The following is an 18,833-nucleotide window of genomic DNA, read 5'->3' on the forward strand; positions in this document are numbered from 1 at the left end:
GTGGGGATGTCTCATATATGTCAGCACAAGGTATTGAAAAAGTCAAAAAACCTTTAAGAGGTGGTGACAGAAAACGCAAACTTCTGAATAGAGAATCCTACTGGATTTTCCAGTTAGAAAGTCGCCAACCCCATGGTCTGAATAAAAAAACTTGACCTCATCCTACAATATTGATCTTCTAACTATTGATCATATAGTATCCCTCCTTTCTCATTTTCCTCACCTAGTTCCGTTATCATTACTATATTTTTTTCTGAATATGTCATTGCTATGTCTTTTTATGTTTTTATAAATCACATAAATTTATGGTATGCTTTTAATGGAGTGTTGATTTGTGGATGGGATGGGAGTGGTTGAACCTCAGCCTGATTATCTCAGGTGAGAAAGTCAGTCCCTCCCTCCTCTCTATAAAAACTTTCTGCAGTGTACTGGAAAATGTCATGAGTAAGGGCTAGGATTTTATTGTGCCTGAAACATGTAGACCTGCATTCCTGTACCTGGATTTTACTGAATATTGAATAAAGCTTTGGATTACCACGAATACAAGCTGGACCAACCAATCCTTTTTTTCTTCATATCTATATTTCTCCTATTTCGGGTGAAGGAGCCGGTCCGCGCTATACTAGTGGAATCCTTGGCAGGTGAGAGCTGCTCAAACCCCTGATTTTTATTCTGTCCCATTACTTTTGGTCCCTTAACAAGTGGGAGGCACATATGCAAACTGTTGTAATTCCTACACCGTTCACCTGATTTGGATGTAAATACCCTCAAATTAAAGCTGACAGTCTGCAGTTAAAGCACATCTTGTTTGTTTCATTTCAAATCCATTGTGGTGGTGAATAGAGCCAGAAATGTTAGAATTGTGTCCATGTCCCAATATTTTTGGACCTGACTGTAGTTGTAGCTCATGCTCAGTTAGCACAATGCTGCTGTCTGAGCGTCAGCTACTGAAATGGAGGACATCCCTGCGTCCGTCCAGAGGACAGGGAGTCTAAATGCCGGACTGTCCGGCCTAAAACCGGATTTCTGGCCACCCTAGCATGGCCCCACAGCTTCTACTGTAAAACTGCCCACTATCAGCTGCAGTCCTCACCACCTCCCTCTGCTGTATTCACACTGGTAGATGAGCAGGTCAGGCTACTTTCACACTAGCATTAATAATTTCCGGTATTGAGATCTGTCATAGGGTCTCAATACCGGAAAAAAACCGCTAACGTAACTGAACAGAACAAAGTGCTCCAAAATGCATTCCGTTCTCGTACCGGAGAGCAAACCGCAGCATGCTGCGGGTTGCTTTCCTTCCTGAGATGCGGAGCAAGACGGATCCGTCATGACCCACAATGCAAGTCAATGGGGACGAATCCTTTTTCTCCGACAATCAAAAACTGATTCGTCCTCCACGGACTTTCAATGGAGTTCATGACGGATCAGTTTTGGCAATGTTAAAGATAATACATCCAGATCCGTTCATAACAGATGCAGATGATTGTATTATCAGTAATGGAAGTGTTTTTGCTGATCCCTGCCGGATCCTGTAAAAACACTGGTGTGAAAGTAGTCTCAGGGGAGCAGGAACCAGGGTGGACCTCAGGTAACATCTAATACATTTAATCACATCTAACCACACAGCAGTGGTTGCGAATTATCTATAATGACTGTCTATACAGCTGCCCCAGAAAATCTGAGCATAGCTCTGGCCTAAAATGCAGGCTCCTAATGAGGCCAATGAGTCTTACCTAGCACCAGATATCCAGGTGGCCATGGCATAAAGCTTTTGGCCTGCCTGAATGTCTAAGGCAGCCATGTCCAAACTGTGGCCCTCCAGCTGTTGCAAAACTACAACTCTCAGCATGCCTGGGTAGCTTACAGCTATTAGGGCATGCTGGGAATTGTAGTTTTCCCAACAGCTGGATGGCCGCAGTTTGGACATGCCTGGTCTAAGGCCTCACGCACACGGCTGTTGCCCATATTACGGCCCGCAAACAGTGGGTCTGCAATGTACGGGCCCCTGGCTATTTGTGCACTGCATCATGGATACGGAGCCATTCACTTGAATCACGGACCCATTCACGCTGCCAGTCTGCAGCAACAGCATGGATGGTGCCCGTGCGCGGAAGAGCCGGCACATGTTCGTGTGCACAAGGCCTTAACGAAAGATGTTGGCTCAGTCCTGCAGTATGGGACAGACCGAGTTGATAAGTGGCCAATTAGTTTGAAAGTTTCCTTTTAATACTGAATGCCTATAGGTTTTGTCTGCATAATGATACATTAGACATCCTTTTGTGTATTCATTGCTTAAAGTGAACCTGTCACAATCCGATTTCTGAAACATTCCCCCGTGCGCCTCGCCTGGTCTCCACACCGCTGCTGCTACTTCTCCCTACACACGGGGGGGTAAGCGAAGCCTGCCATCCTGCCATTGGCTGCTCCTAAAATCAAGGAGTCAGTCCTATCAGTAATCGACAGCATTCCCTCTATGACTATGTTACAGAGATAGCTGTCAATCACTGATAGGACCGCCTCCTGGACTTCAGAGCCCAGAATGAGCAGGAATTTAAATGGGTAAATTACAAGATTTAGTGAATCTTTCCATAAAATTATACTCCAATCTGCTCAGCTCCTCCTGCTCTATAACATGCTGCCTGCAGCTCAAACACCATGTTCATCCCAACATGTTCCCTTTAACCACCTCCCGACCGCCTAACGCACGGATGCGTCCGGAAGGTGGTTGATTCATTCCTCCTGGACACATCCGTGCGTCATCTCGCGATAGCCGAGATTTTCTGTGAACGCGCGCACACAGGCGCGCGCGCGCTCACAGGAACGGAAGGTAAGCGAGTGGATCTCCAGCCTGCCAACGGCGATCGCTCGCTGGCAGGCTGGAGATGTGATTTTTTTTTTTAACCCCTAACAGGTATATTAGACACTGTTTTGATAACAGCGTCTAATATACCTGCTACCTGGTCCTCTGGTGGTCCCTTTTGTTTGGATCAACCACCAGAGGACACAGGCAGCTCAGTAAAGTAGCACCAAACACCACTACACTACACTACACCCCCCCGTCACTTATTAACCCTTTATGAACCACTGATCACCCCATATAGACTCCCTGATCACCCCCCTGTAAGGCTCCATTCAGAGGTCCGTATGATTTTTACGGATGCACGGATACATGGATCGGATCCGCAAAACGCATACGGACGTCTGAATGGAGCCTTACAGGGGGTGATCACGCATATAGACTTCCTGATCACTTCCCTGTCATTGATCACTCCCCCTGTAAGGCTCCATTCAGACGTCCGTATGCGTTTTGCCGATCCGATCCATGTATCCGTAATAAATCATACGGACGTCTGAATGGAGCCTTACAGGGGGGTGATCAATGACAGGGGGGTGATCACCCCATATAGACTCCCTGATCACACCCTGTAAGGCTCCATTCAAACATTTTTTTGGCCCAAGTTAGCGGAAATTTGTTTGTTTTTTCTTACTAAGTCTCATATTCCACAAACTTGTGTCAAAAAATAAAATCTCACATGAACTCACCATACCCCTCACGGAATCCAAATACATAAAATTTTTTAGACATTTATATTCCAGACTTCTTCTCACGCTTTAGGGCCCCTAAAATGCCAGGGCAGTATAAATACCCCACATGTGACCCCATTTCGGAAAGAAGACACCCCAAGGTATTCCGTGAGGGGAATAGTCCATGAAATATCGAAATTTTTGTCCCAAGTTAGCGGAAAGGGAGACTTTGTGAGAAAATAAAAAAAAAATCAATTTCCGCTAACTTGTGCGAAAAAATTCTAGGAACTCGCCATGCCCCTCATGGAATACCTTGGGGTGTCTTCTTTCCAAAATGGGGTCACATGTGGGGTATTTATACTGCCCTGGCATGTTAGGGGCCCGAAAGCGTGAGAAGAAGTCTGGGATCCAAATGTCTAAAAATGCCCTCCTAAAAGAAATTTGGGCCGCTTTGCGCATCTAGGCTGCAAAAAAGTGTCACACATGTGGTATCGCCGTACTCAGGAGAAGTTGGGGAATGTGTTTTGGGGTGTCATTTTACATATACCCATGCTGGGTGAGATAAATATCTTGGTCAAATGCCAACTTTGTATAAAAAAATGGGAAAAGTTGTCTTTTGCCAAGATATTTCTCTCACCCAGCATGGTTATATGTAAAATGACACCCCAAAACACATTCCCCAACTGCTCCTGAGTACGGCGATACCAGATGTGTGACACTTTATTGCAGCCTAGGTGGGCAAAGGGGCACACATTCCAAAGAGCACCTTTCGGATTTCGCAGGCCATTTTTTACACATTTTGATTGCAAAGTACTTCTCACACATATGGGCCCCTAAATTGCCAGGGCAGTATAACTACGCCACAAGTGACCCCATTTTGGAAAGAAGACACCCCAAGGTATTCCGTGAGGGGCACGGCGAGTTCCTAGAATTTTTTGTCGCAAGTTAGTGGAATATGAGCCTTTGTAAAAAAAAAAAATCATCATTTTCCGCTAACTTGTGACAAAAAATAAAAAGTCAATGAACTCACTATGCCCATCAGCGAATACCTTAGGGTGTCTACTTTCCAAAATGGGGTCATTTGTGGGGGTTTTCTACTGTCTGGGCATTGTAGAACCTCAGGAAACATGACAGGTGCTCAGAAAGTCAGAGCTGCTTCAAAAAGCGGAAATTCACATTTTTGTACCATAGTTTGTAAACGCTATAACTTTTACCCAAACCATTTTTTTTTTTTGCCCAAGCATTTTTTTTTTATCAAAGACATGTAGAACAATAAATTTAGCGAAAAATTTATATATGGATGTTGTTTTTTTTGCAAAATTTTACAGCTGAAAGTGAAAAATTTCTTTTTTTTGCAAAAAAATCGTTAAATTTTGATTAATAACAAAAAAAGTAAAAATGTCAGCAGCAATGAAATACCACCAAATGAAAGCTCTATTAGTGAGAAGAAATGGAGGTAAAATTCATTTGGGTGGTAAGTTGCATGACCGAGCGATAAACGGTGAAAGTAGTGTAGTGCAGAAGTGTAAAAAGTGGCCTGGTCATTAAGGGGGTTTCAGCTAGCGGGGCTGAAGTGGTTAAGTTATGTGCTCGGTACATCATGACAGATATGGTGACTCCACTACGATATAATAGTTTAAAGGGCATCTGTCAGCAGATTGGTACCTATGAAACTGGCTAACCTGTTACATGTGCACTTGGCAGCTGAAGGCATCTGTATTGGTCCCGTGTTCATATATGCCCACATTGCTGAGAAAAATTATGCTTTAATATATGCAAATGAGCCTCTAGGAGCAATGGACTCAGCTCTCTGTAATGTTAACGCTCATTTGCATATATTAAAGCATAATTTTTCTCAGCAATGTGGGCATATATGAACACGGGACCAACACAGATGCCTTCAGCTGCCAAACGCACCTTGGGAACTTACATATGTGGGACCACAGTAAAGTAAGTAAAGGGGTTGTCCTGATGCAACAACCTAGGGGATGTGTCTGATTGGCGGTCTGACCACTGGGGCCCACATCGATCACTAGAATGGGGGGGGGGGGGGGGGGGGGGTCAGTGTTCCCCAGGTTGAATCAAATGGCGGATACAAATGAATGCTGCTGCTCTATTAGACTCTCTGCAGCTTTCTTGGGCACGTTGCATAGGCGTTTGTAGCGTCATTCAAATGGTGGAACTAAAGCCCCCATTCTAGTGATCGGACCCCCACCGATTAAACACTTTTCCCCTACTCTTTGGATAGGGGATAAGTTGTTGTAATGGGACAACTCCTTTGAAGTGGTTTTCCGGGGCTGATAATAATAGCATGTCCTTAGGATAGGCCATCAATATCATATGGGTCGGAGTCCAACTACTGGGACCCCCACTGGTCAGCTGGATTCACTGGTCACCAGGAACAGCGCCTAACATATTTTAGAGGCTGTGTCCGGTATTGCGGCTCAGTTCTGTTTAAGTAAATGTTAAACAGTGGAAATGGCATCAACAGAACTTCTTCAATCTAGAAGAATAAGGTTTCCTCCAGAATGTCTTTTTCCTGGATGTTTTATTGAACAATTATAGAAAAATAAACCCCAATTATAAATATTCATCTAAAGTCCCACGTCCCTATACAAAAATAAGGTTTCCTCCAGAATGTCTTTTTCCTGGATGTTTTATTGAACAATTATAGAAAAATAAACCCCAATTATAAATATTCATCTAAAGTCCCACGTCCCTATACAAAAGGAGCACCTTAAAATGAAGACATTGGTCCTGTCAACCTCTGAGGACATTTAGTTACATGGTTACATTGCAGTATTGTCTGCCTAGTGACAAAATAACCAGACCACGTCAACCTGTTTATTACAAATCATGTGCATTCTTTTCGATCTATATCCCTTCCATCTTCATTCATGTGGACAGTTGGGAACCTGGAATAGACCGCCCAGAGCACAAACTTTTCTGTGCAGGTCCCAATATTCTACTGAAAGGCACAATCCAAAGGAAGAGGAAAAATAGACTAAAATAAAATAAATTGGATTCCATAATAAACACATTAGGCTACTTTCACATTACCGTTTTTTGCGGATCCGTCATGGATCAGCAAAAACGATTCTGTTACCATAATACAACCGCATGCATCCGTCATGAACGGATCCGGTTGTATTATGTCTTCTATAGCGATGACAGATCAGTCTTGAAGACCATTGAAAGTCAATGGGGGACAGATCCGTTGTCTATTGTGTGTCAGGAGGGATGCTTGCAGCGTTATTCTGTCAACGATGAGAGCTCAACCAAACGGAAAGGAACGCATTTTGGTGCATTCCGTTTCGTTCAGTTTTGTCCCCATTGACAATGAATTGGGGCAAAACTGAAGAGTTTTCTTCCGCTATTGAGATCCTATGACGGATCTCAATAACGGAATTGAAAACGCTGATGTCAAAGTAGCCTAAAACGTTCAGTTTGGTCCATTATCTTAAAAGGTTTTCTGGGACTTAGATATTGATGACCTATCCTCAGGATAGGTCATCCATGTCAGATCGGTGGGGTTCTGACACAATGCATGGTCAGCTGTTCTGGGGCGGGTGCTGGCGCCGTTAAAGATGTATTGCCATTTCAGACAATGGGGAATATTGCATTGTCTGATAGGTGTGGGTCACAGAGGTGGGACCCACACCTATCTCGTAAACTGCGTCGGCAAAGTGAAGGAGGGTGTGCGCTGCACATGCCCAGCCACCCTCCATTCATTTCTATGGGGGCGTAGAAAATAGCCGCTGGCTCGGCTATTTCCGTTGGCCCCATAGAAATAAATGGGAGCGCGTTGGGCTTGTGCGGCCACCACTTCCATGATGGCGAGGGAAATAACCGAGCCAGAGCTCCGCTATTTTTGGGGCCCCATAGAAATGCCGTCCTTCACTTTGCCGACTCGAGTTTACAAGATAGGTGTGCCTGTCAGACAATGGGCGCATATATTAGCGAACCCCCCCCCCCCCCAAAATTGTCTGAGATGTGAATTCCCCTTTAACAGCGCTATAACCTTCCCCAAAACAGCTGACCATCTGAGATGGGAATAGCACTTTAAAGGGATTATCCAGGAATTGATAAAGATGACCTATCCTCAGGATAGGCTATCATGATCACATCGTCAGGGGTCCGAGTCCTGGCACCCCCGAGGATCAGTTGTTTCAGGGAGCCGCTGTGCTCACCGGAGCTCTGGTGAGTGATGCCGTCTCCTGGCAGCTTTCCAGGCACAGCACCATACATTGTATAGTGGCAGTGCCTGGAATTGCAGGTCAGCCCAATTGACTTGAATAGGGCTGAGCTGCAATTAGGCCACGTGACAGATGTACAGTGATGTCAATGGCCTAGGAAGAGGCTGTGGAGCTCAAGACCTCTTCTAACAGCTGATCGGCGGGGGTCCCGGGTGTCGCACTGATACCGATGGCCTATCTAGAGGATAAATCATAAATATATTTTCCTGGATAACTTCTTTAGGCTACTTTCACACTAGCGTTCGGGTGTCCGCTTGTGAGTTCCGTTTGAAGGGGCTCACAAGCGGCCCCGAACGCATCCGTCCAGCACTAATGCATTCTGAGTGGACGCGGATCCGCTCAGAATGCATCAGTCTGGCAGCGTTCAGCCTCCGCTCCGCTCAGCAGGTGGACACTTGAACGCTGCTTGCAGCGTTCGGGTGTCCGCCTGGCCGTGCGGATCCGTCCAGACTTACAATGTAAGTGACACACTATGGCTCAATCTTCAAAAGGATCCGTCCCCCATTGACTTTCAATGTAAAAGTCTGGACGGATCCGCTCAGGCTACTTTCACACTTAGAATTTTTTTTACAATATAATGCAGACGGATCCATTCTGAACGGATCCACCGTCTGCATTATATGAGCGGATCCGTCTCAGACGGATCCGCTCTGAACGCTAGTGTGAAAGAAGCCTTAACTGTACATGGAAAGCTCCTTTCTTCACCAATCTGATACTGATGACCTATTGTCTGAATGGATTAATAATAGCACAAAATGGTAGAAATGGCAGCCTGGTGGTCTGCTTTACCGTGGTGACCCCTTGCAATCTATACATGGTATGCCCAAAATCCAGCAAACCCTCTCCCTGTTAAAACACCCTTTTTCCGAAATAAAGAACTAAATGATAAATTCTGCTTTATAACATTGTATAAAAACATCCTGATTTACTCTACATAAAGACAAGAAAAGATTGATGTATAAAATCCAAGTCTATACAACATATGATTTCTGTACATTTGGGTTCAAGTCTCTGGTTTCCCTGGACATACACAATAAGAATACTGGGTGTGCGGGCTGCGGTCACATGATGTATGTCCCATCCTTATAATACTTGATGGTGTCCATCTGCTGGGTCATGACCAGGACGTCTTGAAAGCCTGTGCTAAGGCCAGACATGTGCTGGAAATAGGCTTCCTTCTCCACCTGAATCGTGAGGTTGTTGACTCCAACGTCTTTCAGAACCGAAGTTACCTATTGGAAAATATTGACATGGGTCACCAGCACTATAGCATTTAATTTAGTACTCCCCCCCCCCCCCTCTATTATAAGTAAACATTCTTCTAAATCCTGAAATCTTAAAGGATTTTTTTCATGATTTTTATATAGTTATTCTATCCTCAGGATAGGCCCTCTGACACCCTGCCCCCCTGCTGATCAGCTTTGTAGGAGCAGCTCCAGTGCGTGTACACAGCTCCATCCACTGGGCAGAGCTGGTTACTGCAGCATTGCTTTGACGGTGTACAGACGGAGCTAACCCTGAACAGTTGACCGTGGGGATGTGGGATAGCAGACCCCATATGATCTGATATCCCAAATAGAAAACTCCTTTAAATCTCTGTATTACCTGTTGAATGATCCGTTGTTCCACAACATCTGACATTACTTGCACGTGTATAGTTCCTGCAACAATGGAGGCAGAGTGACGCCAAAAATGTGGATCACGATAAGATATCAGACCATCGATGTTTGAAATCTGTAAAAAGAGAAGAAGACCATTTCAGTGGACTTATGCAAATCAAAATATACAGTATCTCACAAAAGTGAGTACACCCCTCACATTTTTGTAAATATGTTATTATATTTTTTCATGGGACAACACTGACGATCTGACACTTTGATACAATATAAGGCTACTTTCACACTGGCGTTTTGGCTGTTTGTGAGATCCGTTCAGGGCTCTCACCAGCGGTCCAGAACGGATCAGTTTTGCCCTAATGCATTCTGAATGGAAAAGGATCTGCTCAGAATGCATCAGTTTGCCTCCGTTCAGTCACCATTCCGCTTTGGAGGCGGACACCAAAACGCTGCCTGCAGCGCTTTGTTGTCCGTCTGACGAAACTGAGCCAAACGGATCCGTCCTGGCACACAAAGTAAGTCAATGGGGACGGATCAGTTTTCTATGACACAATCTGGCACAATAGAAAACGGATCCGTCCTCCATTGACTTTCAATGGTGTTTAAGACGGATCCGTCTTGGCAATGGTACAGATAATACAAACAGATCCGTTCTGAACTGATGCAGACGGTTGTATTATCTGAACGGATCCGTCCATGACGGATCCGCACCAAACGCGAGTGTGAAAATAGCCTAAAGTAGTCAGTGTAATAACTCAACACACAGTCATTAAAGTCTAAACCGCTGACAAAAGTGAGTACAACACTAAGTGAAAATGGACAAATTGTGCCCAAAGTGTCAATATTTTGTGTGGTCACCATTATTTTCCAGCACTGCCTTAACTCTCTTGGGCATGGAGTTCACTACAGCTTCACAGGTTGCCACTGGAATCCTCTTCCACTCCTCCATGGCGACACCATGGAGCTGGTGGATCTTAGAGACCTTACGCTCCTCCACTTTCTGTTTGAGGATGCCCCACAGATGCTCAATAGGGTTTGGGTCTGGAGACATGCTTGGCCAGTCCAGCACCTTTATCCTCAGTTTCTTTAGCAAGGCAGTGGTCTTCTTGGGGTCGATATCATGTTGGAATACTGCCCTGCAGCCCAGTTTCTGGAGGGTGGGGAATCATACTCTGCTTCAGTATGTCACAGTGCATGTTGGCATTCATGGTTCCCTCAATGAACTGTAGCTCCCACAGCCAGCAGCACTCATGGAGCCCCAAACCATGATGCTCCCACCACCATGCTTGACTGTAGGCAAGACACACTTGTCTTTGTACTCCTCACCTGGTTGCCGCCACCCACGCTTGACACCATCTGAACCAAATAAGTTTATCTTGGTCTCATCGACCACAGGACATCAGACCAGCAGCACATACACAATCAATGATGTGACCACTGAGCCTCTGCAGACCTGTACTATTTGGGAAAACGTCACCTCTAAGGCCAGTGAAAAGCTCCAGTGGTACACATGACCACGGGCAGGACGTGACACTTCCGATCAACAGGGGACTCTAATCAGCGGGGACGAGACAACCACCCGCCAACGCAATAAATGTATACTGCAGGGTGGTAAGGGGTTAAAACCACCTACTGTCTGCAATGTCTCCTGTGAGTGTGAAGTGTGGTGATTACTAGAGGCTGCAATTCACATTACAAGGACTGGGTGGCCGCACATAGCGTAGACATCATGTGACAATATTGGAAAATCATTGTTCACATCTTGTGATATAGAAGGTCACATCTGCACCTCTGGTCTGCCATTCCAGCAAAGCTAGCTTGTAAAGGATTCAGAACCGTCATAGGCGTCAGGGTGGCCTTCCTCCTTGCACTGCCACTCCGTTTTTACAGGCCAGCCTGCTCTAGGCAGATTCACAGCTGTGCCGTAGTCATTTCTGACCAGAACTGTACCCCAAACATAGTCGATATATTTAACACCCCTTACACATGGTAAATGAATAATGCAAAAAAATCAGCTGAAAAGTAAATGAGCAAATTCACCTTTTCAAGAGCCACGTTTATCCCCTTCTCAATTTCAGGAGGGATTCTGAGGAGGATCACCTCGCAAGCATCTTTCAGGAGAGGGAGGACGCTTCCAAATATTAGAACAGAAATGAACAAGGAGCACAGAGGATCTGCTATCAGCCAGCCAAACTGCCGAATCAGGATGGTAGATACTATGACACCCACGCTGCCAAGAGTGTCTGCCAGCACATGGAGAAACACACCTGGAAAGGAGCAGGAGCGGTCACTTAACGTTTGCTAGGAGGACTACTCTAAAAATGCAATGCAAAATATATGGTGGAAAATAAAGGTTCAGCCTCTGATTGGAGCAGGTAATAGGTCTAAATTAAAGGGGTTGTCTCATCTCATATATTGGTAGCATATCACTAGAATATGCCACCCATGTCAGATAAAAGCAAGTCCCAGAGGTGGAACATGCACCTATCTCCAGAACAGGCCCCCCCGAAGTGAAGGATTCCACCGCACAAGCACGTCCAGTCTCTGTTCACTTTTTTTTTGCAGTGTATTCTCACAGCTTTATTGCAGAAAGTTAGTGTCTCACTATGTACTATGCAAGAAAGTTATGTAGCAGCAGCTGTTTGGAAAGTTGTACCTACTTACTACTTCCACTTTAGCTGCTGCAAGTTTCTTTCGCATTGAACATTTAGACAACACAATACAGTATTATTGTAGTTGTAGACCAACCAATGCAGTCTCTGTTCACTTTTATGGGAATTCCAAAAATAGAAGAGCGCTGGCTCAGCTATTTCCACCAGTCCCATAGAGGTGAATGTGCATGAGGGGTGCGCTCTCATTCACTTTGGGGTGCCTGTTGGGAGAGCACCTATCTGACACTGGTAACATAGATTATAAGGCTGAAAAAAAAAGACATCTGTCCATCCAGTTCAGCCTCTTATCCTGCAGGTTGATCCAGAGGAAGGCAAATAAAAACCCTGTGAGGTAGAAGCCAATTTTCCCCACTAAATATCCTAACAATACACCACAACAGCTTTCACTATATTAAAGGGGTAAAATAAGCTAGCATACAAAACCCATTAAAGCTGTACTCACCACGCATGTTTGCATTCATTCCTCCACCACTTGATCCATGAGAATGACCATGGTTGTGAGCATGTCCATGATCACCATGTGAATGACCATGACTGTGGCCATGTCCATGGTGCGAGTGGCCATGTTCGTGAGAAGCGCACCCTCCTCCTCGGGAACCACCATGGGAGTGGGCATGACTAAAGGCACAGATACCAACCAGATTGACAAGCAGGCCCCCGACTGACACTGGCTGTGGTGACAGAGAAAAGACAATATGAACCGATATGAACTTATTTAAATGGTTTGTCTCTTAGAAACAAATAACACCTCTGCCCTTGTGCTGTGCGTGCTATTTTATATCTTTTTTGTATTTTGTATCTTATACATAGATAGTGAAATGAATGTCCAAGTTCTTTCTTTATTGTAGATGGAGAGTAAGGTTGGATATACCAAATGTGCAACCAGCTTCACAGGAGCCCAGAAGGGCAAGAAGCCCACAGTCACCTTAAAGAGGTATTCCTGTATTCCACAGGATAGGGGATAACTTTTCGATTGTTGGGTCCTACTGCTAGAGCCTCCACTAATCACGTACTATGCTATGAGTAATGCGTACCACTTAAAGTCAGCTGAAATGAATGTAGCGGCTGATCAGGTAGGCATACTGCTTCTATCATCTCTATAAGGGTTCTTTCACACGAGTGATTCCATTACGGGAATCACTCTCCATGTGTGAGCGTGATCCTCCGTTCTGGACTTACAGGAGCGCATAGCATTATACTGATTTATAATGCTATGTGCCCCTGCTTGACCTTACTTCTACAGAATCATAGTGACATAAAGCGGCAAGAAAAAAAGTGACATAATGCTGTCAGGGCCAGGCATTGGAACAGAGAACATGCCAGGCCCTGTCAGTCAGTCAGGAGTGAGAAGTGAATCAGTGCTCCGAGGGGCTAGGACCATCACCCATGGTGCTCTGAGCACCCCTTCAACATATCAATAGAAAAGGGTGAATTTCTCAAAAAACTATACATACAACTGCTGCAAGAGAGAGGTTGTCGCACTCAGCATGATCTTTGAGGGTGGTCTCACGCACCACCTTTTTAGGCTACTTTCACACTTGCGTTTGGTGCGGATCCGTCTGGTATCTGCACAGACGGATCCGCACCTATAATGCAAACTATGGTATCCGTTCAGAACGGATCCGTCTGCATTATATTTCTGAAAAAAATCTAAGTCTAATTGTTAGTCAGACGGATCCGTCCAGACTTTGCATTGAAAGTCAATGGGGGACGGATCTGTTTGAAATTGCACCATATTGTGTCAACGTCAAACGGATCCGTCCCCATTGACTTACATTGTAAGTCTGGACGGATCCGTTTGCCTCCGCACGGCCAGGCGGACACCAAAACCCAGCAGCAGCGTTTAGGTGTCCGCCTCCTGAGCGGAATGGAGGCGGAACGGAGACAAACTGATGCATTCTGAACGGATCCTTTATCCACTCAGAATGCAATGGGGATGTATGGATCCGTTCGGGGCCGCTTGTGAGAGCCCTCAAACTGAACTCACAAGCGGAACCCCAAACGCAAGTGTGAAAGTAGCCTTAAAAAACAAAAACAAAATAAAAACACTCCAGTTTTGAGCCAAAGTTAGAAGCGGATCCAGTAAGAAGGAGACGTGCAAATCCTTCCTTTATAATTTAACTTTAATCCACTTCTGCCTTTGGCACAAAAAAAAAAAAGGTTCCTACTGTCTATTAGGTGCATGTAAGGAACTATACAATATATTTCATGGTCTCACAATTACTGGTGGATTGTTAGAGACATAAGGGGGTCATCTAAATGAGCAAGGGGTCAGTAAACTTGTCTAGCAGGGTGTCCTCTGATGTAGGGCTGAAACGATTACTCGATTGAATCGAATAATGTGACACAAAAAAATCCTCGCTGCAAATTCTTTGCTTCGAGGATTCGTTTGTGTCATGTGACCAGAGAAAAACACGGAGGAGCTGTGGAGCGGCGTCCCTACAGAAAAGGTATGTACTGGCACTGGGGGAAAGCTGATGGCACTTATAGGATGGGTGCCACAAAATGTCTCAATTCTACGGGCATGCAGCACCTGAAGGAATACAGTGCCATCCTGCTCAATGATTCAAGTTTGTCCACAAATCCTAACTATAAAGCTGGCCAGATATAGGAGATAACTTCCAGGTGAACACCCTCCCGATCCCCCCATACACATAGATGCTCAGCCATGCATGTGAATGGGAGAAGGGAATAATCTGGTACCAGACCCCTCTGGCAGGCGGCTGATCTCCAAGAATAAAAAGGGTTGTACAAGTGAAATCCAACACGCCGACCAATCTCTCCCTGATGTCGCGGGAGATCCCACACACATTAGATGGTCAACCGACATACATCTAATGTCATGGCCAGCTTTAAAAATATAAAGGGTTAAAATCAGCAATACATTACTGCAAGACATCAGTCTAGACCAAAGCGGAGGAGATACGCCCATGGAAATCTTACAGGACAAATGTATAGAAGAAGCTGGAGATCAGAGATTAGCCGCTGGCCAAGGATACAAAAAAATAAGCTGAAGGCACTTGGGGGGGGGGAGCTCATGACACCTAGGAGGGGCACGGGGGTAGAGCTGATGGCACTGAGGGGGCAGTGCTCCAGACAAAAGAAAATGACCAGGAGCCATTGGCTCCTAAACTAACGCAGGTCACAGTAGTGAGCCAGCACTACATATAGGAGAAAACAGCAGCACATACCTCTCACATCCACAAAAATGGCGATTTGCGTGGTTTAGAGTTTTTTTTTTCTGTTACGGCCTTCACCGAGCGGAAATATTTTTTTAGATTTTAAATAGCTCACACTTTTTGGGACGTGGCGATATGTAATATGTTTATTTTTTATTGTTTGTAAATTTTATATGTAAAACTGGGAAGGGGGCCATTTAAACTTTTAGTATTTTGGTGTTTTTTTTTTACTTTTTATTTAATAACCATTTCTTCCCTTAGGGACTAGAACCTGGATCTTCTCATCCCTTGCGCTATTCACCCTGATAGAGATCTATCAGGGTGAATAGGACCTCACACTCTCCCTGCTGCCCTGTGCATAGTACACACAGCAGCAGGGAGCTGAACATGGCAGCCAGGGATTCCGTAGCATCCTGGCTGCCATGGTAATGATCTGAGCCCCAGCAGTGTAATCTGTGGCCACCATATAACAATGGGGGGGGGGGACGACTTATGGCCAGTGATAATGGGGGGGGGGGGGGTGAGGCTTTGGGAGGGAGCACTGCATCAGCAATTAATGTAATTAAAGAGGACCTTTCGTGGGTCCAAAGAATATGAACTTAGTAGCAGGCTGCATAGAGCGGCGCCCAGGGATCTAAGTGCACTTACTATTATTGCTGGGCGCCGCTCCGTTCGTCCGCTGTGGCCCCCGGTATTTTCAACATTCAGAGCAAGGAGGAGGAGACGCCAGTGTCTCTCCGTCTCCATGACAGCAGCGCTGTCCAATCACAGCGCAGAGCTCAGAGCCAGGGAGAAAAAAAAAACTCCCTCACTCTGAGCTCTGATTGGACAGCGCTGCTGTCATGGAGACTGAGAGACACTGACGTCTCCTCCTCCTTGCTCTGAATGTTGAAAATACCGGGGGCCACAGCGGGTGAACAGAGCGGCGCCCAGGAATAATAGTAAGTGCACTTAGATCCCTGGGCGTCGCTCTATGCAGCCTACTACTAAGTTCATATTCTTTGGACCCATGAAAGGTCCTCTTTAACTCCTTTATACAATTGTCTGCAGCGGTATCACAGACCCGGCCTCAATAACAGGGCATGCGATCTGTGGCAATTAAGCCCTCAGATGTGGCACCTGAGGGGTTAATTGCCGCGTATCGCATGCCCCGTTATTGAGGCCGGGTGCCGGGTCTGTGATACCACTGCCTATACTTATGTTTTACATTCATTGGTGGCGCAGTGGCGACAGCTCCTCCCCTCCTCCTCCCTGCTATCTCCCCATTGGTGGTAGTGCCGGCCGCGTCACAGTGGAGAGGGAGGGACTCCTTCCTTCTCCACTGTGCTACTGAAGAGAACTTAGGCTGCGCAGGAGCGCGGTGGTACAGTCGCAAATGGCGACAAGACTAAAAAGTCTTGTCGCCATCTGCTAATTTTAAGGCGCATTGGCGACCGTTTTGATTGCCATCTGGAGCCCTGGGGGGGTAGAGCTGATGGCACTAAGGGGGGTAGTGCTGATGGCATGGGGGATAGTGGAGCTGATGGTACTGGGGGAACTGATGCACTTGAGCTAATCGCACAGGGGGAACGAAGGGTGTTGGGGACTGATGGGGGGGGGGGTGAAGGGTGTTGGGGACTGATGGCTCGGGGATAGTGGAGCTGATGGCACGGGGGGGGGGGGGGATTGAGGGTGTTGGGGACTGATGTCAGGGGGTCTGATGAGTTTTTATAAAGGAAAATTGTCTATTAATTCCTTTTTTTCTTATTAGAGTACTCGATTAATCGTAAAAAATAATCGGCAGAATACTCGATTTCTAAAATAATCGTTTACTGCAGCCCTACTCCGATGTCTATGTCTGCCCCTGTTGAATAGTGTCTCTGTTGCCTGTTTTACACTGACCGATTGTTAGGCAGATAATCGCTACAGAGTGTTCGAATGAACACTTGTTAGCAATCATATGGCAGTGTAATACTGCTGCAGATTGCCCGATTACCGAGCAAAACGCTAAATCATCGGACAATCCAAATCTTTTCACATGTAAAAAAATTATCGTTTTCAGGCCGCAGATCGTGGGGTCTAATAACGATGTGCCACCGGCAAACCACTATACAGCTTGGGGACGAGCGATGGCATCACTGAAACTCAACATTCCTGATTCTTCTTTCCCTCCACATCAGCTGCTGGGGAAAAGTTCGCTGATGTTCGTCCAATGTGACGGCTGACTCACAAAGGATGGATATATACGTTGGAAGCTATACATTATTGGCTGAATTAGCAGCTTTTACCCTCACCTACTGTCTCCTTCCCCTTTTCTATTGTAGATTGTAAGCTTTGTGGGCAGGGTTCTCTCCCCTCTGTTACCAAGACAATAAAGAGAACTCGAGCAGTTATGCTGCGGAAGGGTGAACTTTTATTGAAGTGCGGCCTTTACAAACTGACGTTTCGGCCTGATGTGGCCTTTATCAAACTGCTGCCGCTTAGAGGAGATGGGAAAATGTAGAGAATCTGGGTAGCGGGCAGTTGCACGAGTAGGTAAATGCGCAACTGCACGCTACCCAGATTCTCTTAGAGCAGCTATTTCCTACACTTTCCCATCTTCTCTAAGCGGCAGCAGTTTGATAAAGGCCACATCAGGCCGAAACGTCACTGTTTGTAAAGGCCGCACTTCAATAAAAGTTCACCCTTCCGCATCATAACTGCTCAAGTTCTCTTTATTGTTATATAGGGGGTGGGAACTCCGAGCATTTATTGGCAGAGTGCCACAAAGTTTTACGTTAGAATTGATCCTCTGTTACAAGTATGTATGCCCCCTCTTATATCTTCTGTGCCATGGCATTTTCAAATAAATAAGAATAATCATTTAAATCTGTAGCTGTAAATCTGACCAAGTGAAGATGAAATTATGCACATTTGAGATGGCTCCAGAATAAAATATCTGCCACAGGTTTGGACAAATATATTTTAAAACACCACTAATGACACGGTAAAAGGCAAACGCTTGCATACTTACAGTTAGCATATCTGTATTGATATCAGGGGGATCAAAGATTCTGCCCACCGCCTCCATAAACACAAAGAATGCGATCACCATTAGGAAGAGGCCATTAATAAACCCAGACAGTATTTCCACTCGGCCGTACCTAAAACCATAATCAAAATGTCAGGTATCCTGTATAATACACGGATACCGATAAACAGTATATAGTGCAGCTATAAGCCACGTAAGATCTATATGGAGACATTGATGTTTTTACCCATAAGAGAACATCCGTGTTGCTTTCCATCGGGTCATTAATGCAGCGATAAGTCCCATGACAAGAGCAGAGCAGTCAAACAGCATGTGGAAACCATCAGAAAGCAGTCCTAGGCTATTAGTCCACACTCCATAGAAAAGCTCCACAAATGTGAATGCCTAAAATCAGAATGAGATAGTCTGAAATCCAACAGGAAACTACAAAATATAATTCATAACATGTTCTTACTATAAACTGGGGTTTCCCATTGCCTGTACACAAGCTGTGCATCTTTATGGCTTTTACAGCAGTGGTTGTGAACCCACTGTGCTAACCAACCAATTTGACTTTGAGCTAGTTGTAAGGG

General features: G+C 45.4%; 1 protein-coding gene across 1 annotated transcript in view; it reads right to left on the reverse strand.

The window, feature by feature from the left end:
• Window positions 1-8,339: 8,339 nt before the first annotated feature.
• Window positions 8,340-18,833, reverse strand: part of SLC30A5 (solute carrier family 30 member 5) — a 39,378-nt gene continuing 28,884 nt past the window's right edge. Inside the window, exons 11-16 of the mRNA XM_044292224.1 lie at window positions 18,488-18,645; window positions 18,244-18,373; window positions 12,515-12,743; window positions 11,441-11,667; window positions 9,390-9,518; window positions 8,340-9,016 (exon numbers count right to left, since the gene is read on the reverse strand). Of these exons, the coding sequence (XP_044148159.1) occupies window positions 8,846-9,016; window positions 9,390-9,518; window positions 11,441-11,667; window positions 12,515-12,743; window positions 18,244-18,373; window positions 18,488-18,645 (1,044 nt within the window). The 3' untranslated portion in view covers window positions 8,340-8,845. The remainder of the gene's footprint in view (window positions 9,017-9,389; window positions 9,519-11,440; window positions 11,668-12,514; window positions 12,744-18,243; window positions 18,374-18,487; window positions 18,646-18,833) is intronic.

This window comes from Bufo gargarizans, chromosome 1, assembly GCF_014858855.1.
Source record: "Bufo gargarizans isolate SCDJY-AF-19 chromosome 1, ASM1485885v1, whole genome shotgun sequence".
Lineage (NCBI taxonomy): Eukaryota > Metazoa > Chordata > Amphibia > Anura > Bufonidae > Bufo > Bufo gargarizans.